The 27,495-nt window shown below is 40.6% G+C and overlaps 1 protein-coding gene and 1 long non-coding RNA gene across 3 annotated transcripts in view; one reads left to right on the forward strand and one right to left on the reverse strand.

Moving 5' to 3' along the window:
* The window catches only part of MYO10 (myosin X), a 169,469-nt gene extending 154,871 nt beyond the window's left edge, over positions 1 to 14,598 (forward strand). The window contains exons 31-41 of the mRNA XM_052781271.1: positions 299 to 441; positions 891 to 1,085; positions 2,215 to 2,372; positions 3,666 to 3,789; positions 5,565 to 5,862; positions 7,478 to 7,685; positions 8,286 to 8,422; positions 9,291 to 9,411; positions 11,865 to 12,317; positions 12,701 to 12,892; positions 13,174 to 14,598. Coding sequence (XP_052637231.1) covers positions 299 to 441; positions 891 to 1,085; positions 2,215 to 2,372; positions 3,666 to 3,789; positions 5,565 to 5,862; positions 7,478 to 7,685; positions 8,286 to 8,422; positions 9,291 to 9,411; positions 11,865 to 12,317; positions 12,701 to 12,892; positions 13,174 to 13,284 — 2,140 coding nt within the window. The 3' untranslated portion in view covers positions 13,285 to 14,598. The remainder of the gene's footprint in view (positions 1 to 298; positions 442 to 890; positions 1,086 to 2,214; positions 2,373 to 3,665; positions 3,790 to 5,564; positions 5,863 to 7,477; positions 7,686 to 8,285; positions 8,423 to 9,290; positions 9,412 to 11,864; positions 12,318 to 12,700; positions 12,893 to 13,173) is intronic.
* LOC128139206 (uncharacterized) lies at positions 270 to 27,380 on the reverse strand. 2 transcript variants are annotated; one of them, XR_008234279.1, is made up of 4 exons: positions 27,154 to 27,380; positions 5,797 to 6,006; positions 3,010 to 3,162; positions 270 to 408 (listed from the first exon to the last, which is right to left on the reverse strand). It is a non-coding gene; the product is annotated as an uncharacterized LOC128139206 (long non-coding RNA). The 2 variants fall into 2 exon arrangements; XR_008234278.1 differs by having other exon boundaries at positions 270 to 1,138.
* Between the last annotated feature and the right edge of the window lie 115 nt (positions 27,381 to 27,495).

Genomic DNA, 27,495 nt, shown 5'->3' on the forward strand with positions numbered 1-27,495 from the left:
TTCACATCCAAAGCTGATTAGAGATTTTTCTCACCATAGATTTATTTTGAGATAGGACAAGTTGCAATTTAATGTAAACTTTCCCACCATTCACAGCCCTAGCATTTTGGTGTGAATCCAACATAATTGAGTCTTCTCAAATGCTTAATTTTTTTTAGGTTTAGTGGTGTTGAAATAAATGCTTTAGAGGTGGACAGTATTTGTCTGAAGAGAAAATGCAAACAATGGACAGTGTTTATGGTTATGGTGAGGTAAACAGTATGTATGTCGATTGTAAAGCCTTCATTTATTTTCATAGACCCAATTCATTTGTGATCATCACTGCTAATCGTGTTCTTCACTGTAATGCTGACACTCCTGAAGAGATGCATCACTGGATAACGCTTCTCCAGAGGTCAAAGGGGGACACTAGAGTGGAGGGACAAGAATTCATTGTGAGAGGTAAGAACTGAGTAGGACAGCAACAAAGTAAATGACATCCATTAATTAAGAGATTGTTCCCGCAATACAGTCTGGGTAATATGTCAGCATGGTAGTGTTAGAGCCTCATCTTTCTATGGTGGAGTTTACTCACAAATTAATACAGCTGAAGTTATAGTCCTGCTGTGCTGTGTAACAAAACACTGTAACAATGACAAAAGCATTTTTGTAAGTTGACAAAAGAATTTTTCTAGGTAAACACCAAAGTTGAAAAGTTTTCATATTAATTTTATTACATCTTCATCATTTCATTGCTTAAAAATTTTACTCAAAGTTGTTTAATATGTGGGCTAAACAATTCACATAATATTTTTGTTGTTGAAAGTACGCAACTAACTTTTAGCAGCCTAAATTTTGTCCAACTCTGTTTAAAAAAAAAAAAACTGCAATTCAAATTGTGTCTTTAACAGGATGGCTACACAAGGAAGTAAAGAACAACCCAAAGATGTCTTCATTAAAACTGAAGAAGCGTTGGTTTGTTTTGACGCACAATTCTTTGGACTACTACAAGAGTTCAGAGAAAAATGCTTTGAAATTGGGTACGCTGGTCCTGAACAGCCTCTGCTCAGTGGTCCCACCTGATGAAAAAATCTTCAAAGAGACAGGTAACTGTTTGCTCTTGTTCAAACAGGCTTTCAGTTGCCTTCTGTCCTACTACCTAGTAATGCAACAAACAGTGCATAAGAATATTTTAAATGGATTATTATGGTTGCAGTTTGAACAAATCAGGTTCCTAAGTCACTGAGGCATTTTACAGGGAATTACTGGCTAAAAAACAGAGGTAGTAATGTACACAGGAGTAAAATCTGTTCTCACCAACATTCAAGTTACCATAGATTGACACTGCTGCTAAGTTAGTGTGAACACATACACATCAAAGACCTGGGGAAAGACATATGGGTAGCACTCTCCTCATACGTTATTTTATGTGCTGAGGAACTATGAGGACTAACATTGGTGGAGCAAGTACAGGGAGATCTAGAGTAAGAGTCCAGTTTGTGCTAACCTACATACTACACCTGAGTCAGCTCCCCTGTGCATTTTCAAAACTGGTTTTCAACTCAGAACTGGCTGTTTGCAAATGAGAAGCGACTGTTCACAGTCCTATATAATCTCATTGGGGTCACTGACACTTCAAAGAGGCTTTCACTAGTGAAAGATGAAATAGATTTTCTTTAATTGAATCTGCTTTGTAAAAAGCCTATACAATGATGCAGAGAGAGAATTTGAACTGAAATGTGCTTCCTATCATAGTTGCCACTTCATTGGTGTGAAATTAATGACTTTTTTACAGAAGAGGTAGTTCATGCTTTGTATGTTTGTATGTGTGCCACAGACGATGAAAGACTCTCACATACAAAGCAAGACTGTCTCAGATTTTCATGTTAGAGACAGGACTGGACAAGTAGGGCCCACAAGCAGCTACCAGTATTCCGTAGTGTTGTCTTATGGTCACTTTCCCTAAGGTTATTGGATAAAATGGAAGGCTGCATGATGGTGGTTGTACTCTGAGATTACTCCTAGGCTTGTTTAAAGGAGAATCTCCTTTAATATCATAGTATCTACATTATGATACTTAATTACTCGTACAACTTCTTAGTTCCTGAAAAAATGCCAGCATGATCCAGAATGCAGCACTCTGGGTCTGATGGGACTACAGCTGTTTTCAGATAGAAGCTGGGGTATTTTTACAGATGCAGTTTCTATGATTAATAATTCTCCCTGTTGTGCTAGGTTATTGGAATGTAACTGTATACGGACGCAAACATTGTTATCGTCTCTATACAAAATTGCTTAATGAGGCGACCCGCTGGTCAAGTGCCATCCAGAATGTGATTGACACAAAGGCGCCAATTGATACTCCAACTCAGCAACTTATTCAGGATATTAAGGTAGGCACAAACAAGAGGGCGTGGGGTGGGAAAGAATGGTTGCTTAAATCTTTTTTATGTTGGCTTTGCCATAATGGGTAATAAAGCAGAAAATTAAGTTTTAATCACACAGTGACATGGACTGAAATTGTGGAACCTGAATGTATTCACTGACCTGATAAAGGAATTTCTGTCTAAACAGTAGAAGAGCAAGGTATGAAGTGCAACTTGGAGGGCAAGAGGGATAACTTCTTTCCATGAAAACAATAACAAGTTTTACTGGTTTTTGTAATTTGACAGATGTTATGCCTAGCAGTGGAGCACAGTGTGCAGGTTTAGGAGTTGGCAGACCTGTTTGGCTATGTCCACAGTGAGCAGCACACCAGGATGTGGACTAGAGAGCTCTTGTGATTTTTTTTTTTTTTTCATTATGGTTCTTTTCTTGTGCTATGATAGTATGGGCTAAGCATGTCATGCCTCTGCATGATGAGAAACATACTCAATTAACGCTTACTGCTTTATGCTGCTGTTGGAGATATTGCATACATAGCCAGAGAATGTCCTTCTGGAGATTTTTGCTAATGTGCTTTCAGGAGAGAGGATAATGATTCTCAAAAGAGACCAGAAAAATAGGCAAGAGGGGAGAACTGCTACTAACCTTTTCCCTTGGAGACTGCCACCTCTTCTCTCATAGAAAAGAAGTATTAAGTCCTAAATTCCAAGACTATGAACACTGTTCTTCAGAGCAGTAGACATACATGGAAGTTCAGGATTGATAGAAGACAGTGGTCACACATCTGTCAAACTTAGCCTAAGAAAGAACAGTATTAGACATCAGAGTGAGTGCATCACATTTACAGCAGCAGTTTTTTCTAGACTATTTTGTTAATGGCAGCTCCTGTAAATTCTAACTGAAAAGGTCAATTAGTTATGCTGGAGAAATATTTTTAAATAAAACTGGAATACAGATGTGTTAATTCCAGTTATGAAATACTGGAGTAAAAATTATTGTAAAATGAAAACACACTTCAAAAAAATTTTATGAAACTTCATTTTTGCCTCCTGCAGCTCTGCTGTGATTTGTTTTTTAGTGCACAGGTAAAGTAAGCTTATGCAAGGCCTGGGGTTAGCAGGTACTGAGCATTCATAGCCTGCAGAGTGCCATGGCAGCCACAGTACCCACAAATGGATTTAGCACCAAATAGTGTTGGTAACATCGATGACTAATTTTTTCACAGCCAACCTAAGGGCTCAAAGCATTGCATTATCGTTAATGCTGGACCCCAAATCCCGCTCTTTTTCTTACCCCAACAGGAAAACTGCCTGAATGCGGATGTGGTTGACCAGATTTATAAAAGAAACCCTATTCTCCGTTACACTCATCATCCGCTGCACTCGCCATTACTGCCACTGCCATATGGGGACATCAATCTAAACTGTAAGTTTTTCAGTCATAGAAACACTTTTCCTTATGAAAGACTAAACCAGAGGATGGGATTTTTTTAGTCAATGGGCTACAGTGAAGTAATGGTAGGCAAAATACATTTTTATAATACAACTAGACAAGTTTCCCTGGTCTCTTCCAGGAGGTGGAGCATAGCAGTTTGTCTAGCATAAAGGCATGGGCTTGTGGTGCCCCTCCATGGGTCTTGCAGAAGGGAAGGTTGCTATTGCTGCTGTAATATAAGTTTGTTACCCTCAGTAACACAGCCAAGATGACTGAATCTGAAAAGCCTGGCACTGAAATAAGCAACTAAACCCAATTCATTCACTCTCCTTGAATTGTATCCTCCTTCTCAAATCATTGTGGCTTCCTACCCCATGCAGGGAGCTGCAGCAGCCACAACTTCCAATTAACAAGTGTAAGTTTCATCAGTTGTGGTGGGAAGCATTATTTATGGGAAACAACGTTTGAGTGGACATGGTTTTAAAAAGTAATGGTTCATTTACTCCTGAAATAGATGTAATCATGTTTTTTAATATCCTGGGCTCAATCACTAACTTAGAAGTCTGTTTTGAATGAATGGTTCAGAGCCATTGACAGTTGTGAATTTGGTGTCCTTAAATGGATTCACTTATCTCAATTTGCAACTGCGTATTAAACAAGATATGATTCAGACCAGAAGTTTCATCCTTGGGGGGAGGGCAGGAGGTCACAGTTGGTTAAAAGCTAAGGTATTTTAGGCAAGACTTCCTGGTAACTCAGGTGATACCCTTCTGCTCGAATGACAAGGAAAATCCTAGGAGAAACCTCTCTCTTCTCTTCCCCCTCCTCCTGTACTGTGGCAAGGCACAGTTCCGATCTTCCCAGCACTTAAGCTGGTTGTCCCATGCAGGAGAGCAGCATGGTTGCTCTCTATTCCCCATGGATAGGAAGGGCTAGCTCCCTCTGAGGTAGAAGTCTTGCCAAAGTCTTCCTATACTAAATGTAGCTCCACAGATGGACTGATGCTCAGTTATTGCCTTGACTTGCAGTTGAGTTCTAGTTGTTTTCTGTAACAGTATAATGTCAGGTTAGAAACTTCACACTCATAACATATGTCTGTACTGGTTTGTGCTTTGACGGTGAGTAGGGCTGATTCAGACATCAGAGCAATCTCTTCCATCTCTTGAACCCAAGAACTGCATGGTTCTTTTAAGTAGACTGTAAAAGTTGTTAGCCCGTGTTGAATAACCTGTAGTACAAAAACAATCACCACCTTTTCCAGCACTCAAAAAGCAAGTTGCAGTGTCACAGCAATGATTTAGTTTAGTAGTATTCTTTGGATTTAATTGAAATGCTACTGCTGTAGACAAAAATGATGCCATTTATCTTTGTCACTTTCTGTAACGCAGTCGTGCTTTAGTTCACTTACGATCTGATTAGATTCTCACTTTCTTGTGACAGTGAAAAAGTGATAAGACACTTCAGCAGTGTGGATGCTCTGGAAGGAAGATTCTCCATCAAAAAAACTCTGATCAAGCAAGATACGCTTTTTAAGTTATGTTGTCAGAAAATGACAGAATGGGTTTCACTAAATTCGGAACAAACCTCAATAGCAAAATAGCTCATAAAATGAGTTCACATCACAGATTTGAAATGGAAAAGATCCATTCTAATATCCTGCATAGTAAGGGTCACAGAATAGCATTAAGCAATTCTTACGTTAAGCCTGAGTGCTTTCTCTTTTATATCTCAGTCTAAGCACCTTTCTCCCTATTTTTCTTTTGTAGTGCTGAAAGACAAAGGCTACACAACTCTGCAGGATGAAGCCATCAAGATATTTAATTCTTTACAGCAGCTGGAGTCTATGTCTGATCCCATCCCTATAATCCAAGGTATCCTCCAAACAGGACATGATTTACGACCTCTTCGAGATGAGCTCTACTGTCAGCTCATCAAGCAGACCAATAAAGTGCCTAACCCTGGGAGCGTGGGGAACCTGTACAGTTGGCAAATACTCACCTGCATGAGTTGCACGTTTCTGCCAAGTCGCAGCATCCTCAAGTATCTCAAGTTTCATCTCAAAAGGTGAGAAGCTTTGAACTACTAAAGCAAGAAAAGAAGTTTTTTCACTCACGCTTTTCTTCACCACAACTTGTAACACTGTTTAGATATCTTGAAGTGAGACAAAAATGCATTCACTTAGTGGACTGGTTATGCCAAACAATGAATCTGAAAAGAGAATGTTGTAGGAAAAGCTTGTATGAGTTGATCTAGGTGGAATTATTCTCATTTGAAGAATCAAGCAAAATCCCACGAAATCAAATGTACAATTTGTTAATGTTGACAAAAGGGGGTGTTTGTGTAATTGTATAAAGTCGCTTAAATGACTTGCAGCCCGTACTCCCCAGCCCCATTGTCAACTGTCTAAATCAACCTGTTAAAAATTCTTCATCCTGCTTACCTTAGTTTTATGAGGTATGCATCATGCACATAAAAGAACATTATCGTATTTGAAGATGTATTTGAGGTAAAAATGTCTGTTTGCAAATCTAATTTTAAGATATTAGTGACCATTAAAAAAATAAATCATTGTTGACAGTTCGGCATTAAGCAGAACATGGAGTTTCTCTTGCTGTGATGCAGCAGAAGAATGCAGAGTGTGTCATTAGGAAAGTTATTCCACAAACAACAAACTGTTCTCAGTAATTTAGAGGTCTTGTCTGTATTTGTGCTAGAGCATAGATTTTGTCAATCACTTTGCTAAATCTAATTATAAATTTTTACAAAATGCTTGTATTGAAGATAGACCTTTCAAGCAAAGTAAGATTAGTGAAAGAAATCAAATCACTTTATATAACTGTTAAAATGAAAAAATCCAACATTGATTCACTTTCTCAGTTTAACTCAGCTCATAAACTGGCCTCCTAGTTAAACAAATATTGCAGCCGATACAACATTTGTAGGTGGTTTCAGCATTGTAGATGCATAGTCATCTTACAGCATTTCTGTAAAACTGCAGTAATCTTTTTATGCCTTGTACATCACAAATCACTGTACTTTTTCACGTAAATTAAACCTTAGTAGCTCTAAGAAGCTGGTATTTTATCACTGGATATATTATAGAAACACTCCATACTGAAAGCTACCCAAATTCAACAGTTTTCAATAATTAAGAGTTGAGTTCATTAAAGTTATTAGTGAATACTCATAATACTAACTGCTGAACAGTAAGGTCTAGAGAGAACCTTTTAAGAAAATCAGCAGTAGCAATCAAGTATCTTAAGTGACACTACCATAAAACTGAGCAGTCAAATATGCTTTATTGCTTTTTTCTGTAGTACCTTAGTGCAGTTTAGTCTTCATCCAACAACTGTTACTGACAAAACAGGGAGTTGATTACCAGAAGATTTTCATAGTTCTCTTGCTGTCAAATCTGAGTCATTACAAGATTCCTGTAGTTAATGCTATAAAGGTAGCTCAGTTTTTTCTTTCCATTCAGTTTGTAGAACAAAATGATGAAAGTATATAAGTTATCCCACAGTAAATCACAAGCTAGAACACTTCCCTTGACACTTTGAGCTTGTCAATTAAATAGCATACTGGATACAGAAGTACTTTCAGGAAAAAACAAACCTTCTCAAATAAGTAAACTTTCTATTTCACAGACTGGCAGCTTAAAGCAGTAATATTTGTCTCACAGGGTTCGTGACCAGTTTCCAGGAACTGAAATGGAGAAATATGCACTTTTTACTTATGAATCTCTGAAGAAAACGAAATGCAGAGAGTTTGTGCCATCACGGGATGAAATAGAAGCTCTGATCAGCAGGCAGGAAATGACATCCACAGTTTATTGCCATGGTGGGGGCTCCTGTAAGATTACAATCAACTCACACACTACAGCTGGAGAGGTGAGAAGTGGTGACAGAATGGCTTTGGCACAAAATCAGTGTGTCCCTTTATGTCCCAGTTCCAGGCAGTAGTAGTGTTAAACTTTGGAAGCACTGGGGTTTCCCTACCTGTGTCTCCTTTCAGGGGAGGGAAGGCTTACAGAGCTGGCCCTCCAACCCCCCCAGCGTTTTCTGAAGAAATCCCTGCTGTAAAACTGTCTTTATTCTGCAGACGATTACCCAACTATAGTTCCCTCTTACAAGAAAAATTACAGGAAAGACTAAGCAATTCAGTAGACGCATTATTGGAATAACTTCAGTAGATACTGGTGTGTATGAGAGCCCAGTTGCTTCCTAAAACTAGGAGACTCTTGCTGAGTTGGTGAAATACAGGGGTTATACCTGGCCAGGTGATAGCACATACATATTCTGAAAGAATCAGCATTATTTAGTACAAAAATTAAAGTGGAATTTGACAACAATTAGTACAGCTGATGAGAACATGTTAGCAACATTTTTTGCCTAATGTAAAACCTAGCTCTGAATTTTCTTCTAATTATTTTTCTTACTCTGTGGTGCTGCTTTTCCATGCTGTTTTTTTCATGTGCTGTTTTTCATTAGGTGGTTGAAAAGTTAATTCGTGGCTTGGCCATGGAGGATAGCAGAAATATGTTTGCTTTGTTTGAATACAATGGAACTACTGATAAAGCAATTGAAAGCAGAACCATTGTGGCTGATGTCTTGGCAAAGTTTGAAAAGTGAGTGTGCCTCTCCTTCTCTCTCACCACTTTAATAAGGAGCAATTAAATAAATTTCCAGTGTCAATAATGCTGAATTTTCTCTTGCTTGTTTGTGATGATGCAGCTGAATTACACACATGGCCATTTCTGGAACAAAAGGATATTTTTTTTTTTTTCTTAAAGGGATTAATGAGCCACCTATTCACTTGTATTTGGTTTTCCACTACTACAAATTTTTCCATTACTAGCATTGTGGCTGCCCCAGTACTGGGAGAACTGAACTCCAGGCAGTCATTGCTATTCTGACTACCTGTTGCCTAACTTCACAGGGAGATCACCACAGTACAGCTCACAACATTATTCTTACCAGTAAAATTGAAACCACCCATAGCACTGTAGTAAGAAAATGTAATACAAACTTAAATACCTGTTAGTCATCTTTATGCTATATGCATGGCAATCAGCCTCCTTTATCCACATAATAATGGGAGGAAACAAGGAATGTCTGAAGTGTTATGCAATTACATTTTATAACAGGACTTAATAATGTTGCTTTTATCAACACCTGACTGAGCCGCAGATAAAAGCTTATTAAGAGAATTTGGGTTAGGAACAGTTGACCAAGAACTGAGTCAACATTTGTAAGTCAGTCCTTGATTTTGCTGTAGGCTCTAAACAGACACACACACACCCTGTCCAAATGACATCAGTCAGGTATACTGCTGAAAACTGTTAGCTCCTGTCAACAACACCAGATTGATAGCAGGTATAACAAAGCAAAATTCAGCTGATGCCTTGCTTAGATTCTTCAGGTGTCAATTTAGAAAGGAGTTTGATTTCACAGCTCTGATCTCTCTTTCTCTCTGTCTCTCTCTTCACCATGCAGGCTTGCTGCCACTGCTGAAGCTGGGGAGATGCACTGGAAGTTCTACTTCAAGCTCTACTGCTTCCTGGACACACAAAACGTCCCAAAAGATAGCGTGGAATTTGCCTTTATGTTTGAGCAGGTAAAGGACAGAGGTTCTGTTTTGAGGCACTTTTAAGAGGAGGAAAAAAGCAAGAGCTCTAGGCAGCCCAGAGAGAGTTTTGATCATGCTTCTGTTCAACTAAATGCACTACTACTCAAGCATCAAATGCAAAGCAAGCAGTTCAGTGGTCAAAATAGGCTTATCCTGACATCAGTGAAGCACATATGATTTACCTAGTGTTAGGACTTTTCTTACTTCTGTATTACTTGTGAATTGCTTTACATGTAGTGGTAAAAAATTGGATAACTGGGTCTAAGCTGGATAAAAAAGAAAAGGATAATACTTGCTTTTAATTTTGCTCTCATGAAACCATTTTCTTAAGTGCCAGAAATAAAATGAAAAATGTGTAATTTGCAAGCAAATTAATTGTTAGAGACCCATGTTGGCAACTGTACAGAACTGATCGAGCAATAGCACCATAGTAAAACAAATCAGTCCAGTCTCAGCAGTAAGTGAGACAGCTCTGATGAGCAGAAATCCACTTAATGAATGTGCTGAGCTCAGAATGAGCCCATATTGCAAAACATAAGTGAAATTGATATATAATGAAAATTACATGTGTCAGCAGTTGAATTTCTATTATATCAAGTCTTGTAGTTGCTCAGAAACTCTCACCAATGGCATTTATTATTGTTGATTGACCTTTTCCTTTTCTACTATATTGCAAATGGCTAAAAATTTGTCTAGTGGACAGCTTCTTCAAGTGGGCACTAGAGACAGATAAAGATTTCTGTGTAAGGCTATTTGCAATGCCAAGACACTGATGTTCTGTTGGTAAGCAAGCCTGATGTGATCAAGAACTGACATATTTCACTTTTCATATGTATGAAGCCTTTCCCCTTCCACAGGATCAGAAACATTTTTGCTGTAGTAAAGTATTTCTTCATTGTTCACAGTTTAGTTTTTAAGACACCATATTACATCATGAGTCTACCAAAAGTCTCCTTCCAGAGCCTACTACTGTAGCTTGATCCAGAACTGCTTATTGTCAGCTAAAGGATGTGGGCAATGGATTGCCTTGGTTGGGCTTAGAAACATTGCATTCTGCCTGTCTGTCTGTTTTTACATATAGAGTCAGCCAGTTAACGCCTCTGCTTTGGGTAAGAAGAAAATCCATGAGAGCTCTGCATCAGATATTTTACGTTACATTATTGGTTTAAGAGGCAGATTTAGATGTTTTAGCTTTTCATATGGAAAACTAAGCACATTCACTGAAGCAGATTGTTTTCATGCAGCATTCTGTGCTGACTGGTGTTTAGCCAAATATTTTATGTCTTGCCAAGACCAATAGTATTTCAGTTATAAAGCATGAAACATTCAATCCCTATGATTAATATTACAGCAATACCTTAAAGAGGTGGCTTACTACATTCTAACATCAGTTCTGTTTTTTTCTAATTGTCTGCCACTGACTTTTTTCAGCCAATTAAGAAAGTTCCCTTTTGTCATCAGTTTTAGTTCTGCAACATCCATTATTTTAAAGTCTAAGTCCTTTAATTCATAAGGCACTGAAGAAAATCTTTTAGTTCTTGTTTCTCATTAAAATATTGTCCTTCCACAAGACAGCTCTTTCTTCTGCATGTGTCCAATCTCAGGTAAACCATCTTGCATGTTTAAAGGCACATTTTGTCTCCATCCTCTAAGTGTTACACCTAAATGAACTAGCTCTTACTTAGATGTGAATTATCTCTGTGTTTTTGCTAAACTGCTTGCAATTCCTGCATCTCCAGACATCAGGCATGTTTGTTTCCTGTACTAGTGTCATCTGAAAAAAACAACAACAAAAAAATCTTACCTGCTGCACATTTCCAAAGGTTTGAATGGGTGTGCAAAGAGCTAGGATTTGAAAGAGTCGTCTTGGTTCAGAATCTCATCCCTGATGCTACAGACCACTGTAACATATAAACATTTTACTAACTTTTATCTGGGATCCATTGAAGATTTACTCTTTTCCAACAGAGAGGTTTATTACAAAGCTGTTGTAGAGCTTTGCTTGTTTGGCTGGAAACTTCAGTTTTTACATCCAGATTATTGATAGCAGTAAGGAAAACTACATGTCCCTTTCTTTCTAATGCCCTTGAACAGAGATGGCTTCCTCCCAATCAGGTGTTCAGACCCGATTTTCTCCCCTTTACATTTTATCTTCCTTTTTAGTAATTCAGTTGCTCTCATATGTGTGAGTTCACCAAGAGCTGTACCAGTAACAATAATTCCCATTTAGCAAGTTCCTCAATTGCCTTGCAATTCTTCTGGTAAACCCTGCCTTACCTGGTTTAACAAATTTGCTAAGAGATTTACCACATTTGATTTATTTAATGGATCATTTATTTCAGATCCAGGGTTTGCCTGGCAGCAAATCTACTTCCCATTTCTCTCTTAGTCCTTTCAAAGACTGGTTTGCACATAAAAAGCTACCTTTTTCCCCTCGATAGGCTCATGAAGCAGTGATTAGAGGACATTATCCTGCTCCTGAAGAAACCCTCCAGGTCCTTGCAGCTTTGCGACTTCAGTACCTTCAGGGAGATTACACCCTGCATACCACCTTACCAGAAATGGAGGAAGTCTATCCCTTGCAAAAGCTGAAGTCTCGGATTACACAGTCTACCAAAACATTTACTGCAGCAGAGAAGGCTGAGAAGAAACGAGCCAGCTTTCTTGAAGGAACATTGCGGAGGAGTTTTCGCAGTGGCTCTGTCAGCAAACAGAAGGTTGAGGAGGATCAGATGTTAGACATGTGGGTCAAAGAGGAAATCTCAGCTTCCAGGACTAGTATTATTGACAAGTGGAAAAAACTCCAGAGGATGAACCAGGAGCAGGCTATGGCAAAGTATATGGCTTTGATTAAGGAATGGCCTGGCTATGGCTCAACGCTCTTTGATGTAGAGGTGAGTAAGACCTCCTGAACACTCAAACTACAGTTTATACTGTATAGATGATGATGTCATTAGAGTAGTAAAACCATGAATATGGTATCACAGTGCTCAGACAGCTGATGTAATAAAACATAGTAAAATAAATAAAAAGATAGTAAAAGCATACTCCCATGAGCAAGCACTTGTAGCTATTTAAATCCACTAGTTAACCATAGAATACAGAGGGACAGAATGCTAGCCTGATGGGTTGCAAACAAGTTTGAGAAGCGTAAAAGGCTATGTTCAAAGAGGGACAAGCAATATGTGCTTGTTAAAAAATGGTTACAGAGAAGAACATCAAGTGGTATGTGGCTCTCGCTGTTCCCTTTGCTGTTAATTTACATTTTTTTCTCTAGTGTAAAGAAGGGGGATTCCCACAAGAGCTGTGGCTTGGAGTCAGCGCTGATGCAGTTTCTGTCTACAAGCGTGGGGAAGGCAGGCCTCTGGAGGTGTTTCAGTATGAACATATCTTGTCATTTGGTGCACCACTTGCCAACACCTATAAGATTGTGGTGGATGAGAGAGAACTGCTTTTTGAAACTAGTGAGGTAAGAGCAAGAAACAATTTTGTTATTGTGGTCTTCCTGTTCTGATAGCCAGGCTGCTTAGTAATTTAATCAATTGCTGCAAATGTTACAGATTTATTCAAGATCTCTGGTAAAGCTAAAGGGAAGACATAATGAGATGGATAGAAGTGCTGAGTATTTTTATTTAACCACAAAAGGGTTTTGTTGAAAGCTTGACAGTTTTATGTTAGCATCTAAAGACACTAATCCATTCACATACTGTTATCTTACTAAGAACTTTGCTCTTTATACTCTTTTGGCAGGTGGTTGACATTGCAAAGCTGATGAAAGCTTACATCAGTATGATCGTGAAAAAACGCTACAGCACCTCTCGATCAGTGAGTAGTCATGGAAGTCAGGGCAGCTCCAGGTGAAAGCAAAACCAGTTTTACTGTGCTCTAAATAGAACATACCCTGCTTGGCCTCAGAACGACCTGATGATACTGATCACATCTGTTGACAAGCTCACCAAGAACCAGAGTTTCCACAGAAAATACCTTCAAACATTGTTTTAGAAAGACCACAGGGTGGGGAGGGGAGAATCAGCTGAAGTAGTCACATACTAGAGCTCCTGGCTCCTTCAAAACTTTCCAAAGCATTATTATCTTCAGTTGATGTAACAAATGCCTTAAGACTTGATACACTGCACTACAAGCAGTAATAAGTGCCTTAATGTTAAACGCAACTTGCATTGACCTAAAATTGCTGATAGAAGTCAAGAGGATTTTTTCTGTCCTTTCAGAACACTGAAAACAGAGTTATATTCATCCATTCTGCACTAACCTACTGGCCTGTATACATGGGGGAAAGGGGAGGGAAGAAGAGCAAGGTATATTTTTTTGGAGAGCTGCTGGCAGCCTTCCTGATGGACGCCAACATTTTGTTTCCCCTTGCTTCCATGGATGTGCACATTGTGCATGTGTATTTGAGCTGTCAGTAAAATTTGACTAATTTTATTCTGTATTTCACAAGTCTTTTGAAGCAAAGGGAATAAGTATGTGCAATGGTGTAAACAGTCTTTCTGTACATTTTAACAGTTCAGAGTTATAGTTGTTACAGTTGTATGGTTACTTTATAAGCAGTTTTATTAACAAGTAAATTCCAAAATTTTCATACATTGATTTTACTATTTCAAATATGTATTACCATATAAGTAGCAGAAGTCTGCATTCTGTATCTGCTGTATTATAAAGAGAGATGTAGCTGAGAATATTTATAGACTACCCTAATATGGAAATTATCAGTTGAATACTCCATAATGTCAGCTTAAGTTTTTAATACTAAATTTTTCTCTTAAAGACATTTTTTATAATTCTGGCTGGACTCTTCAACCTGGACTGACTGCCAAAGGTCAGAGCCCTTCAGAGTTGACTAGAGAACGCAAAGTTTTATAATGCAACTGCTTTAATATGGAGTTCTCTATTTTACCAGGTTACCTGATGAAGGTTCTTGACAGTACCCTGTAAATAAATTGGGGAATATCAGCTAATAGTAGGCTGATTTTGGACTTTTATTTTTGTACAGAAATACTGTAATATAAGGCAAAACTTTGATCAAAGGTATCTTTTTGTCCACAGCAAAAAAAGAAACCTGAAATACCTTACTGTTATTAAAACCCTCAGCCTTTAAGGAATCATGCCTACTTACTGGAAAAAAAAAAAGTCCAGCAATAAAGAAAATATATGTGATGTGCTCTGTTTCCACTTCATACTGAGTTGAACTTGCAACAAAGCCCTAATTTTGTCTGTCTTCTCAGGAGGCAAGCCAGGAACACAGCATAGGCTATATATATAGGCTTTTGCTTGGAAAGGCGTGTGTGTGGTTTGTGTTGTGATGGGGCAGGTTTCCTTGATCATGTCATATGTGTCAGTTACACCAACAGGATAGAGGGGAAGGACTGCTGGGCAATTCCACTTCACAAGGAATGTGCAAGTAAAGCTTTTTGCTATTTGTGTAGCCCTGATGTCTTGTTTTTACTAGCCAGCCACAGCATGGTAGCACAGCATGCGCTGCCCTCATAAGCATACATAGCTTTTACAGACTACAAGGCTTGCTACAAGAAATCCTCCTCCAACTGGCAAATACTTCTAGTCACTCCATCTGTGACACTGCCCCTCAGTCCCTAAAGGCTTGCTAAATAACACTACTAATTTCATGTCCCCACCCTCCCAGCAGAAGTGAGCTTAATTTAAGGAAGACAAGAAAAATGAGAGAACTATAACTTCAGTATGCACAGCTGTACACACACAGAGTATCTGAGACTAACATTTCTGATTTTTTCCATGTGCAAGTTGTTTAGAAAGAATTTAGCTTCTCTTAGCAAGACATCCTTGGAATGAAACAATTTATACATCTCAGCCAGCACAGCAAGAAGGTTCTGTTTTGTTTATGTGCTGTTTGTAAACATGCTCAGTGAAGTCCCTGACACATCATCATCATCAGTTGGTCAAAAAAAAACAGGAATATACAACAAGGTGCCAATCTTATTCAGGGTCACAGTCTTGAGAAACTGATGCCACTTCTCCAGTCCCAATTCACTCTACCTCCTGACTGACTTCTGGATGCTATCAACCATTAAGAGGGATGTTTGCTCTTAGTCAATACACAGAAGTGCCTGTCACTACCTCCAAGAGCTTCTCTTCATTCATGCCAGTTCTGCGACCCTGCCATGCAAATCTTACTTCAGTTACTATTGTTGAGGCAAATAAAAGATTTCATAATTGTCAATACTCACAAGAAAGAATGCACAGTTTATCAAAATAAATACTGCATAAGAGAGATACCTGGGTTTGGAAGTGAGAACAGTGTTCCTTAAACTATAAAATATTTAAAAATTGATGGAGGAGATGATCTTTTCTTGCAAATTATTTTGCTTCAGTAAAACCTTATTCCAAGAATACATGAAATTTCTTGCTAGAGCCAGAAATTCTCTCCTACACACTGTAGGTTGAGTGCATCAGAAGTCACAAGGAACTGAGTATTAGAAGTTAAAGTGTCCTAGGAGACACACCATGCCTTGTCCAGTCCCTCTAGAGAGAAGGGGAATTCTACTGTCCATGTTTTCAGGATTTGAAACGATCACATATTTTCTGAGGGAGTGAAGAACAGCAGCTCCAGCTCCATTGCCTATCTCCCACCACCAGGCTGCTCAGCTCTCATGGCCCCACTGCCCATCCCTGCCCTTGGGACCAGCCCCGATCACCACACTGCTGCATTGACCCAGTCAAAAACCCTCTGCAAGCACAGGCCAGGTCCCCATGCCCTCTGACTGCACCTGGTCAAATGCAGCCACAGCAAGAAAAGCCCTGGGACCCCACCAGCCGGACACGCTGCGAGAGCCCAGTCTGGGCAGAAACTATGCAGTCCAGCCTAGGAATAGAGTGGCAGCTGCAATGGAAATGCTACTGTATATCATTGTCTTGGCACGCCTTAAAGCTTGCCATACCTCAGTTCCACCTATGTCCTCAGGCTTCAGTCTAGCACTTTCCCCGTGCCTTACAATAATTTGTCTGGGTGCCAGAATTCTTAATAAACTTAATTACACAAGTTATGCAGAGGAAATTGCTTCACCAAGAAAGTGTTACATCAGAAACCTAGCTTTCAAGCTCCACATTTCTGAGGCATACAGCTATAACAAGTACACACAGGTTTGCACCAGTACAATCACCTAACGCAGACATGCTACAGGATTGCAAGTCATGCTGGCATAGGTCCGTTTTACAGCGACTTGGGCAGAACAGTGGCAACTTCTTAATGCTGACAGACTATTTCCCATGCCACAGGCACTCCAGATCATTTACAGCTCTGTGAAGTAAATGCAGAAGGGTACCAACCACATATGACAGCACTATCTTGAACATAACTAATTCTGCATGGTGCCCAGCCCTAGAAACCCACTGCATTTCACTCCATCAGATACAGGAATACAGCTACCAGCTGTGCTGTGGCACAACTGTACTTTCACACACACACCGGGCTGCAAGGTGGGTGAGAGCGCAGGGATGGGCAGTTGAAATTGCTTCATGGGACTTTCAATCAATCTACCCCTATTTCTTTCAAACTGCTGAGTTAGTAACGCCAGTTAAACTCGCATCACAAGCAAACATCTAATAAAGTTTAATCTTGAAGGAATCCACTGAGAATATCTTCCACAACACATCACAACAGACACAAAGCCTTTGGTGCAACACATCAAAACTACACCTGCTCCAACAAACAGTCACAGGCAGTGAGCAGAAGAGGGCAGCAGCGATCCAGAGAAGTGAGCTACACGGAGAGCGGTTCCATCCGCAGCATGATTGTACCTGGTCTACAACGACCACAAGACAACAGGTTGGGGTAGGAGAAGGAGAAAGGAGTCCTCTCGTCATTCTTGCTGTCCACCGGACGCGTGGTTAGGACAAGCAACAGCTACTCGGGCTGCTTCTCAGCCATGCCAACACCCCCATCCATCTCTAGCTTCGGGCAATCAAAAAGTGAAAAACACATTAACCATCAGGGGAGCTGGAGAAAGGGAACACCAACAGAACAGTGAAAACTTCTAAGGCCAAAGTTGCAAGTTTCTAACTGAACAGTCACTCCTTTTTACTGATACATTTGGGGGGGACAGGGGAGACAGGGGACACACACAACACACTGCTTGCCCACACTACCCTGTTCAGAAGGCTGTTCCTGAACTTCTCTGTAAACATTTTTCCAAAATTTCTTGTCTAAAGTTGATTCATGGCTAGATTATTTGTTCCTGTTCCAGCACAATCTTTTGATTTTAATAATTTTGCCTCCATGTATAATTCTTACCCACTCCTCCCTCCCAATACATTTTATAAGCAGTAGTTGCACCATCTTCCAGCCTTCATTTTGCAAGCTACTCAAGCAAAAACTTTCTTTTAAATAAACTTTTCTCAAAAGCAAGTTCTCCCTTCTCCCTAATCAGCCTCATAGCATCTTTCAGAATCCATTACACTTCGCATTCTTTAAAAACGAAGGAGATTGGAATGGTACAGTGTTCTGAACACCTTACTGTTGCCTTATAACAACAGTCTAAAACTTGTATCAACTAAAAGTACTTCACCTGTATATTGTAATCTCACTAGTCCTGTTCATAGTGACATGCCTTTAATTCTGCATGGGAATTCTAGACTGATAAAGATAAAAGGAGGGGACAAAGGGCCAAATTTAATCAACTGACAAGATTTCAACTAGTTCTTGAAATCAGTTCCTAAGCATATGATTTTTCATTGTGTGTAGTTACATGTCATTTCTCTTACTCCTATCTGTAAGAGCATCCAGTTCTTCCTTTATGATTACCCTACCTAGTTTTCTTCATACACACCAAAACACTGTTCTTACAATCATGTCACTAATTAAAACATTTAAAAGGATCTCTACCCCATCCCTGGTAACACAATTATTAACGTTAGTGATTTGTATTAGTAAGGTCCCTTAAAAAGAAAGGGAAAAAATTCCCCCTTTTACCACCTTCCTACCCATCTTATTTTTGTAAGAATTCCTACATTCTGTATCTTAAAACAGCAATTTTCAAACTTTTTAGATTACTTCCTTTTTTTCGCATAAGAGTTTATTTTTCCTTTGCTGCTAGTCACCCCCACACATCTCCTTGGCACACCTGAATCACACTCCAGATATTTACCAACTGACCAACAATAAGATCACAAACATCCTCTCATTTGACTGTGTCAGAATTAAAAAACAGTAGATGCTGATGAAATCCCATCTTCGACATCTGTTTTCTCAATTATAAGGAAGGATCTTGCATGTGCTCTCAGAAATTCCATATAAAGGGGAAAGTATCTTTTTTGCATTCTGAAAGACATTTGCCTAACTTTTTTCTTACATGTCCCCTTCTGAGAAAGTATTTCCCCACCCATGCTACCACCATCAGTCTTCTACGTACAGTGCCACAATCCAGTTTTTTCCAGGTAGGCATTACCTTAGCCCCCTCCTCACTAGGAGCTTGTCAGTTCACTAAATCCAACATTACACCCAGCTGTCCTCTCTACAGATAGCCACCAAGAATTTCTACCTTTTACCCTCAACTGCAATCACCTGTTTGCCAGAGCACACCAATACATCCACTGCCCTCCTACAGCCTTAGCTGTGCAGACCACAACTGGTAGCCCTCTCCCTGGCAGCAGCTGGGGGTACAGTTCTGGCTACTTACACAGTAAACATACTCTCTCCATTCTCAACAGCTCCCAATTTTGCATGTCCCACACTTCTTCCCACTTTGAGAGTCTTGATGTCATGAACTACAGTTTTTAAACACAGCACAGGGTCAAACGTCAGCTTGTGACAGATCACCCACATAGCCTGCATCTCAAAAGTAAGTTCGTAAAGTCAATGTAATAATCAAATGCATCTAACTACTTTCCACAATATTTAAGGCATTGTATAGTCTTACCACAATACAAGTGGTTTTGCTTAGATCACTATCCCTACAAATAAGGCCATAAGACTGGTGTACAAATTTGCTGATTCCCAGCAATTTTGATTCTTCCTTGCCAATGACAACTCCCACATAAGCTTACCTGTTTCATAAATTCTAAACAATTGCTATATTCAAAAATGTTGCTGGCCTGCTCTCAGGCAGAGTTGACCGAAGAGTGGAGCTAAACCTATGAAGTCATTATTGACTCTCTGCTGCATATATTCAAACAGACAATGCTATCCAAGAGATTACAGTAATAAGGTCCAAAACTGGATCCATGAAAATCAATTATTCTTATCGATCATGGCATGATTAAACAGACGAGCAGCAACATAGTTTGGTGTTGAACACCTATAAATTGTTGTATAAATATTTTATGACATTGCTGTACAATACTATTTCTGGGCTAAAACCACTTGGTTTAGGCGGTTTCTTAACTGGCCTTGACCACAACTGTTGAGCCTGTCAATACACATTTTCTTCTGCAAATTCTTTTCTCTCAGGTCCTAAGCAGTTAGATCAGAGATATTGTCCTTTCTGATTTAAAGTTGATCTGTCCTTATTATCCATCTAATGCCACGCCAACAACTCAAAACATAGTAATGTATATTGTTACACTAGCTCAATTCTATAAAACCTGGATTCAGAAAAGAACAATGCTGCATTTGAGAATGGAATGTTTACTATTGTTCTTACACATGTTAACCACACAAAAAGGAATATCTGATGCAGGGGTACAAGAGCATCCTGATCATGATCTCTATTACAGAAAAACTAAAACACGATTCTTCCATATATTACTTCATTGTTGGGTTCTACTCTTAAAGCTTTGACTTCACAGGTATTAAGCAGCAGCATAACCTAGCAGTGAGGAAAAAAACAAACCAAATACTAACATATCTGGATAAGAAGCAGCATCAATATTTATAAAATTTTGTCACTCTTGTTAAATTTTTCATTTTGTACCACCTGGTAGTTTGTATTGGGTTTGCATGGCAAGGTTTTGGTAGCAGTGGGGGCTACAGGGGCGGCTTCTGTGAGAAGCTGCTAGAAGCTTCCCCCATGTCTAACAGAGCCAATGCCAGCCGGCTCCAAGACAGACCCGCCGCTGGCCAAAGCCAAGCCCATCAGCAACAGTGGTAGTGCCTCTGGAATAATATATTTAAGGAGGGAGAAAAAAAAACCAAACCTGTGCAACTGCAGCTGGAGAGAGGAGTGAGAATATGAGAGAGAAAGAGCCCTGCAGACCCCCAGGTCAGTGCAGAAGGAGGGGGAGGAGGTGCTCTAGGCACCGGAGCAGAGATTCCCCTGCAGCCCGTGGGGAAGACCATGGTGAGGCAGGCTGTCCCCCTGCAGCCCATGGAGGTCCACGGTGGAGCAGATATCCACCCGCAGCCCGGGGAGGACCCCACGCCGGAGCAGGTAGGTGCCTGAAGGAGGCTGTGACCCCGTGGGAAGCCCACGTTGGAGCAGGCTCCTGGCAGGACCTGTGGCCCTGTGGAGGGAGGAGCCCACGCTGGAGCAGGTTTGCTGGCAGGACTTGTGACCCCGCAGGGGACCCACGCTGGAACAGTCTGTGCCTGAAAGACTGCAGCCCCGGGAAGGGACCCACGCTGGAGCAGTTCATAGAGGATTGTCTCCCATGGGAGGGACCCCACACTGGAGCAGGGGAAGAGTGTGATGAGTCCTGCCCCTGAAGAGGATGAAGCAGCAGAGACAACATGTGATGAACTAACCCTAACCCTCATTCCACATCCCCCTGTGCTGCTGGGGGGGGTTAGGTAGAGAAATCAGGAGTGAAGCTGTGCCCAGGAAGAAGGGAGGGGTGGGGGGAAGGTGTTTTAAGGTTTTGTTTTATTTCTCATTACCCTACTCTGGTTTGATTGGCAATAAATTAATTTCCCCAAGTGAAGTCTGTTTTGCCCATGACAGTAATTGGTTGAGTGATCTCTCCCTGTCCTCATCTCGACCCACAAGCCTTTCATTCTATTTTCTCTCCCCAGTCCAACTGAGGAGGGGAGTGATAGAGCAGCTTTAGTTAAGAGCACCTGGTGCCCAGCCAGGGTCAACCCACCACATAGTTTTAGCTTACAAGGCCAATTAGGTCCCATGAATTCCAGCTGCCCAAGAGATAAACATTTCAGTGTAACATAAGAGCATTTTGAAAAGTCTGAATTGGGAAGCTTTAATGAGCATAGCATGCTAAGCAAAATTAATTTATTTTTTCCCCTAAATATACATCTTCACAGACCCGGTGTTAAAAGCACTAAGCTTTAATTTTGGCCTACCAACTAATACTGTCTACCACAATCCAGCATAATTATGTATATGCTAAGCAGTCTCATAACCTCAGGCAACTAAGTATTTCATTTTAAGGTCACTTACAAGCTTTTGCAAGCACAGACCTCTCAAGATTTGTTTTATAAATCAACCACAGTTTTGATTTGTAAATTAAGAGTTCTCATGTTTTTTCATTATTTATATTGGGAAAGTACCTGGGAAATCTGTTTGAAATTGCACCCTGCTTAGGCTTGGCACTGCACAAACATACATGAGGTCACCCCATCTGTAAAGACTTCAAAAAAACAGAGAAGACAAAGAGCAGGTCAGGAAGACACAAGGAGTATTAAGTGTATTGGGAAGATACAAGCAATCTTCCCCCTCTCACGCAGCAGGACAGCAGGAGCCCTGAAGCAGAATGCAGGTCTCTTCACTCTCAGCCAGTGCTCTATTTTCCAGACTAGTGTAACTTTAAAAAGCCAGCAAAGGCAGTGCAAGCATTCTAAAGAGCATCACTCTGCTGATGACAAGGTATCAGTTTTTTTAAAATGAAGTTCTCCCATAAATTGTCCTTCCTTTTTAGATAAATGAAGGAAAACACAAATTTATGAACACATAACTAAAAATAAGGAAACAATAAGAAAAAACAACACAGACCAAACAAGGCCTTAGTGACTAAAGTTTGTTTTGTAAAATGTAATTTGGGACAAGATATATTTGGCTGGATTTGACACACAAAACTTAAAACCATGTTCATTCTGCTATCCTACATTTACTTCAAGAAGCTTAAAAAAAAAAAAAAGGCAAGAAGCTAAAAAAAGCAAGAAGCAAGGCCAACGGCTGAGAGAAACAGCAGAGGGCAGCCTCTAAAATAAAGTGTCCCTGGAAGGCGATTGATGTTCCCTCAGACTAACTGGCAATTATGCCTCTGAATTTCCCTGCATTTCCTTTAACTACAATTAGTTAGTTAGTTAGCTGCAGCAACCCACATGGCAGTACTTAAGTCCAAAACCTAGAATATTAAACTGAATGCTGTGTTCTCGAAGCACGTGGCAGGGGATGAGAGTAGAATAGGACTGTTGCTGCCTGCCATTTTAACTGATACACAAACTTGTATGTAAAATACTGAAAAAGATGCGTCACGGTCCTAATTGCATTTGGCATAACATAGGACAACACTTAACACATTCCCACTCCATAGTTTAAGATTATGATATACTACAGTTAAATAAAAGAATTAACAATTTGGGATGTAGCTTCAACAATGCTCCATAACAGAGGCAAGACCTTTTGGATACTGAAAGGCCAAGAGTGTGCACATCAAAGGCGAAAACTGTTTGCCAATTATTAATTAGAAAATTATTCTACACTTAAACAGTAACTATAAAAAATATCAGAGTTTAGTGAAGAGACCTGTGAGGAAGTCCACAAAAGCATGCATGAAGCTTCAGGCAGAAATAGGACTAATGAAAGGTGCATGGTATGTATGTCACATACGACACCAGTCTTTAAACAGTTTGAGGGATCTAGGCAGCTAAAGGCTTTTAATGTTCATTACTAAATATTATAATAAAGAATACAATCAGTGGACACCTGGAGAAATATGATCTACTGGGGAGAGGCAGCATAGGTTCTGTGAAATAAAGCTCTGCGCTAGAAGTTTGCTGAAGTTCTTTGACAGACCTGGGAATGAGGGAAATCTGGTTTACCTGGATTTCCAAAAGGCTTTTGGCAAAATTCATCACCTAAGGCTTTTAAGGAAGCTGTGGAGCCACATGAGAAGGGAAGTCCTGATGTGGAGAAATAATTGGCTAGAAGATAGGGAACAGACAATAAGAGCAAGTGGGTCCATTCTCAACAAAGGAAGGAGATCATCGCTGAAGTTCTGCAGGGGCTCTATGTTCTTCCACCCACTCAATAGTGAACAGGAAAAGTGATGAACAGCAAGCTCAAAGTTTAGTGATGACATTAAGTTATTCAGGAAAGCGAGGACAAGGGCAGGCTAAAGAACTGCATGACTTTAGGAAACTGAATAGTTGTCCAATAAAATTGTAGAATAAATTCCAAGTAAAGTGAGGCAGGTGGCGGGGGCAGGGAGCCCAATCCCAGATTCAGCTGTACAAGCAGCTCTGAACTGATCATTATCACTAAGGGACAAAATTGTGAAGTTTTAATAGTTCCAGGAAAATACCAGCCCAATGTCTTGCACCAGTTAGAAAGAAGAAAAGAAAAAAAAAAAGGAAAGCAGACATCAGAAATTATTACAAAAGGCATAAAGCAAACCACAGAGCATTGCTGTGAAACTATTTAAATCCATGACCTGCTCCCACTTTGAACACAGCGATGACGTGACTAGAACTGCACAAGAAGGTTATCTTTGAACTGGAAAAGGTTCAGGGAGGGGGAACAAGGATGATCAAAGTCACAGAACTGCTACAATATGAAAAACGACTAAGAGGTAGTTCTTCAGCCTCAAAGCAGAGACAAGTTAGGCAGTGCCATGGGGATGACTGGATAAAGAGTCAATAATCATGCACAAACTGTGGGTCATTACTAGGACAAGGGAAGTGATTCTTCCCCTCCTTCCGCCATTTGTGAGACCACATATCAAATACTTTGTCCAATTTTGGGTAACCCAATACAAGACACACACCAACATACTGGAAGGAGTCCAGAGGGCCCCTGGAAGGTCAGTGGCATGCAGCACATGATGTAGGAGAGGCTGAGAGAGCTGGGTTTGCCTGCTCTGGAGGACAGAAGGTTAACGGGGATCACCTTGCTAAGTACCTAATGTGTGGTTATAGAGCAGATGGGGCCAGAGTCCTCCCCTACCAGGTGCAGACCAAACAAATTAGAGGAAATGGGCAAAACGTGCAGAACAAGAAATTTTTAATAGATAATCAGAGAATATTCTTCACAATGAAGGTGGTCAGACATTGGAACAGGTTGCCCAGAGCGTGCTGTAGAATCTCCAGTCCTCATAGACATCCAGAACTAATCTGGGCATGACACAGAGTAACATATCATAGCCAACTACCAAGGTGCTTTGAGTGAGTGCGTATGTGGGGAGAAATGTCTTCCAGACATTCCTTCCAAACTAACTTATTTTGTGATCCTGTCATGAAATGAAGCAGATGGAAAACAAGGGGGTTTTTTAAAAAAAAAAAAAAAGAGAAGAAAAATCATAGCATTTTGAGCTGGAATCCTCAACTGAATTCAACAAAGTTACTCTATGCTGACATCAGAATGTTCAAACATATTTCAGAAGCATTAGAATGCTTTGATAACTGTAAGCTCCTTTGATAGAACCACTTCGAAAGCTTTCTCTTCAGTTTTCATCCATCATTTACATTGTAGTCCCTGACACCAGAACCGCAGCCCCTAACTTAATTCTGTGCATTACAGCTCACACATGCAACTGTGGACAGGGTGGTAGTCCTAGTTTTGCCCAGCACAAACTCACAAACTGCACACAAACCTTTTAAACCCTGGCAGGCAAAACATCAAAATGCAAAAAGATCAAAGCCAGACAACATATTTACCACTATTTTTCTGAAGAGGACACCTAAACCTTCAATGGCTGGGAATGAATTATCCACCTCTTCTCTCACACTGATGTTTATACCAGAGTGTTTTCTGTAAACTCATTCATATAAACCCAGCCCAATAACTATCGACAGGGAAAAAAGGAGAGCTGGCTTCCATCAATACTTGAAGCATTTTTTCCCATTAGCTAAATTACAAAACCTATTCTGGAAGAACTTTTCACCCCACCACATCCTCCCCTCTCAGATTCCATCCATTTTCTGAGGAGAGGGGGCATTCTTGAACTCCTGTGACTGAAGAAAGTACAGCATAGAGTATAAATTGGGGGGGGGGGGGGGGGGAGCATAGAATCATCCTCAAACATTTAAAAAAAAAAAAAGTGGAATATTGGTAAGGGAGGATCACCTAAAACCTGCCACGGTTTTTATCCTTAGGGCCATAGGATTATACTGCCATTATCCTACTGTTGGTTAAAGCCAAATTTAAACATTCTAACCCCTGTGTGCTTTCTGGGGCTATCTATCCCATGGTCACTTTAAAAGTGCATAAGGAACACCTGACTTCTTTCCAGGTTTACCTAGTAACTGTTTGGAGTAAGCTAGACTTAGATGCTGAATAGGGCAGCCCACATTACTGAAATAACTGAATGCTAGCAAGGGAAAGCAATCTGCTGCTGGCTAAGCTGGGGATGGTTTTGGCAAGTTACGGACAGTGTTCACTGGAACAGCAACTTCCTACAGCATCCTACAATGACCTGAAAAAACAAAAGGATAAGCACGGGAGAAACTCCCCCATTTGTGCTCCTCTCCCTGCCTCTTTTTTCCTTGTGAGAAGACCCTATTTTTACTCCCAGGACTGGTAAGATTCCCTCTGCTCCCACTCCCCAAACCAGGGAATCAGCATCTGCAGGCATGCAGTGCATGCACCCTAGAGGCATCAGATGCTCGAGCCACACCAGGAGCAGCACTCAGTAATTGTAAGCAGCTGCCTGCACGCGTACACCGCAGCTGCCTGTTTTCCAGCTTGGGGAGGACACCCTGTTTTGACCAAATCTTTTTAGGGCAAAGTTTTATCCATCAGCCCAAAACTGAACCAAAACAACAAAGTGTTGCCTCGCTGCAACTACTTCCCAGAGCTCTTCTCTTCCACCTGTGTGTTTGGGGTTACTAGGGGAGCCTTTCTCTTTTCTTTTGCTCTCTCAGACCCTCACAGACAACACTTAATCACTTTTTAGCTGGGCTTATTATTCAGGCAGGTCTGCCTGGCTCCAGGTTCTTACAGGTAAGAACACAGTAGTATAACCAATTAGCGTGAAACTAAAATGTCCTGCAGAAAAATTTTAATTTGCTTATGGAGAATAACGTTCTGTATGTTTCCTCTCGGGTACAATTCATATACTACACAGAGTACGTGGAATCAGAGAATTAACGTTAACTCTCTCCCAAGGTCATCTGGTCAAAACACACGGCAGATTTGCAACCCACAGTCAATGCTGCAGCTTAATTAATTTTGTGATCTTATTTTGTCTTCTTTTACCTCAGAGAAAAAAAAGGCATGTTGACCTTTTCCCACAAAAAAAGGCAAGCTAACGGGGTACTCAATTAAGCTGGAAACAGATGTTAACTCCCAATCCAAAATTCTTCCTCTATTTTTGTTACTTTGCTCTTGCAATAAAAATGACTTAATTTTATGCAGTTTACACCGCGAGACCTGTTCTTTGATTCCAATTTTTGGCCGTCCCTGTTCAGCAACAGATGCTCGAGTGACGTTTACTCACCAGGCACACTCTCCAGAATTCAACTCCCCAATAATCACGCTAGCCATTACGCACGCCACCACCTCAAAGGCAGCATCAAGCTTCCACCTCGAGCCTGAGCCTGGCCAGGTATTTAGTTGATTATTTAGATATCATTTAGCAGACGACAGGACAGCATGGTATAGTTTTGAGGTGCGTTTCTGGGATACTCACGATGCAGGTGGAAGCCACCGAACTCCCGCAGCCTCCCTCACGGTCTCAGGAGGGATTCCCAGCAGCGTGACCACAACCGTTTACGCCCTTTTTTAAAATTTTTTTTTAGCATTTTGCTCGGCTGTGGGATATGGAGGAGGAGATGAAGGGAGTTGGTGAGAGGCGGAGGCAGCCGGTAACGGCCGCCGGCACGCGCGCACACCCAACCATCACCACACAACCCCCCCCCCCCCCTTTTTTTTTTCCCGCCCACGAGGCACCGCCCCCCCGACACCTGCCAGGCGCACGCGCAACCCCTCGTGACACCTGCCCGGAGGGCGGGTCCCGTGTCCCGTACCCCCC

This window comes from Harpia harpyja, chromosome 1 (genome assembly GCF_026419915.1).
Source record: "Harpia harpyja isolate bHarHar1 chromosome 1, bHarHar1 primary haplotype, whole genome shotgun sequence".
Taxonomy (NCBI): domain Eukaryota; kingdom Metazoa; phylum Chordata; class Aves; order Accipitriformes; family Accipitridae; genus Harpia; species Harpia harpyja.